A 1,819-nucleotide genomic window follows, 5' to 3' on the forward strand; every position below is an offset into this window, starting at 1 on the left:
GCCAGTGGGCAGTCAAATAAGAGACAAACTTAGTGTCTGTTCTCCTCAGGATCTGAAAATCGTGACGAAATCTACGCGAATAATGTTTGGTGTACAATCACTTACTTAGCTGCATTATCAACGCGAGTCATGCGGTGGAATATGTGCCGGCCGCGGTTGGAAATTGTCTGCAAATTTACAGCACCGCAGTGAAACGTTCCTGCTTTCGGATGGCTTGCAGTGCATGAAAATATCACAGCATTATATCACAGCTGAATAATGCTTTGGCAGCCCGCATCTGCGAAGTCAACTTGTCCATAACGAACTTTTTGGCCGCATAATATCCGGCCATCATATCTTAAAACAAGCCGAACGGCTTGCGCAATGGTGTGAAATGCTCGCTTTCGACGAAGGCATACATTACGGGTCGACCGATACCCATGCCATCCGTCATAAGGAATGTATAAAGCTTGTAACTTAACAATGAGCGTCAGGGGCTCTAAACTTTATTTCCCCGGTTGGTCCCGTGGGAAGCATCAACCTTAACAGCGTCCGGAAAACACCTAAAGAGTCCTATCTGTTGCGTTCGGGAAAAGCACAGGTGACTAAAAGTGTCACCCTCCGATTCCACCAGCAGTACGCGACCGCACTCTCGAAACTTGGCTATGATGGATGACATGTCATTTGATAAACCGAATAAAAGGTAACCACCGACCTACTTAACAATGGGGGTCGACATTTGACGCGATAGTTATTCACATCCTTGATAGTGAGTATCTTTCCAAAATGGTCGGCGACGAACCGCCGAATCTCCGATGGCGGGGCACCATATTCAAAAGGGTACCACACTTCTTTAATTCATCATTTGTCAGGCAGCGGTTGATGGGAAGCCTGTCAAAAATGGACTTGCTGCGGGGATGGTTGTGCTCCAGGTAGTGGGAAGTAACCACAAAGCGGTCATGTTACCGGCGAACATGGAATCTTGCCGGGCAACCGGTAGGACGTGTGCTGCCGCGTACACAAGAATAGCCATAAACTTACTAGATGCGACGAATTCCACGGCTTTGACTTCGTCTGCAGGGACGCCTGCTGCAACGGCAGAAGGCTTTTTCATACAAAAGTAGCGAATTGCTTTTTTTGGAGTTTATGCGGACAAAATCTGCGAAAATTTTGGCTCAGTACTCTAACAAAGCGACGTGAAATGCATTGAAATAGAAAAAACTTGGACAAGCCAACGTCTCCACAAAATCGCCCTCCGCATTCACGGGCGAAACGTGCTCAGCCGTGGCAGCCAATAAAATAAAAATATAAAAATATAAATATCGCGCCATAGTTGAACTTGGGTAGGTTTAAACAACTTTCAACAAAACTGCGGCCGTTTGGAAAGAACTCATACAAACAAATAATTACCATCAAAAGGTAAAAGTTTATGTTAAAGTTCCCCTCTTTCGAACCACGGCTTCAGGGAAACTTTGGCTGTGCGTCTAGGACGCAGCCGCTACAAGTCGCGCGATCGCACAAATAAGCGAAGATCACATCGTTTGGACGCCAGCGGCTAGACGCACAATGTATTTTTCTGCAAAACCCCTGCAGCCGAAATAAAAACTTTAACGTTAAAATGTTGCACCTTGCATATATGGCGTAGACTGAAACCCCCCTTATCTGCCGTCATTTCTTTGCGATTTGTTTTAATCGATGACATTTGGAAATTATTGGCGCACATTCGGCTTTGAACTTCGTCTGCTATGGCTTCGGAAGTAGCTTTCGTTGAGAAATTTGTGGGCGTACGTTTTCACCCATCACGGCATTTGAGAAGACTTTAAATGAAGGATAACTTTGT

General features: G+C 45.6%; 1 protein-coding gene across 1 annotated transcript in view; it reads right to left on the reverse strand.

Annotated features, from left to right (window-relative positions):
• Positions 1-1,511: 1,511 nt before the first annotated feature.
• Positions 1,512-1,819, reverse strand: part of T265_12050 (hypothetical protein) — a gene marked incomplete at both ends in the record, with an annotated part of 10,653 nt that continues 10,345 nt past the window's right edge. Inside the window, one exon of the mRNA XM_009178966.1 lies at positions 1,512-1,566. Coding sequence (XP_009177230.1) covers positions 1,512-1,566 — 55 coding nt within the window. The remainder of the gene's footprint in view (positions 1,567-1,819) is intronic.

The sequence above is a fragment of the Opisthorchis viverrini genome (genome assembly GCF_000715545.1).
Source record: "Opisthorchis viverrini unplaced genomic scaffold scaffold2696, whole genome shotgun sequence".
Lineage (NCBI taxonomy): Eukaryota > Metazoa > Platyhelminthes > Trematoda > Opisthorchiida > Opisthorchiidae > Opisthorchis > Opisthorchis viverrini.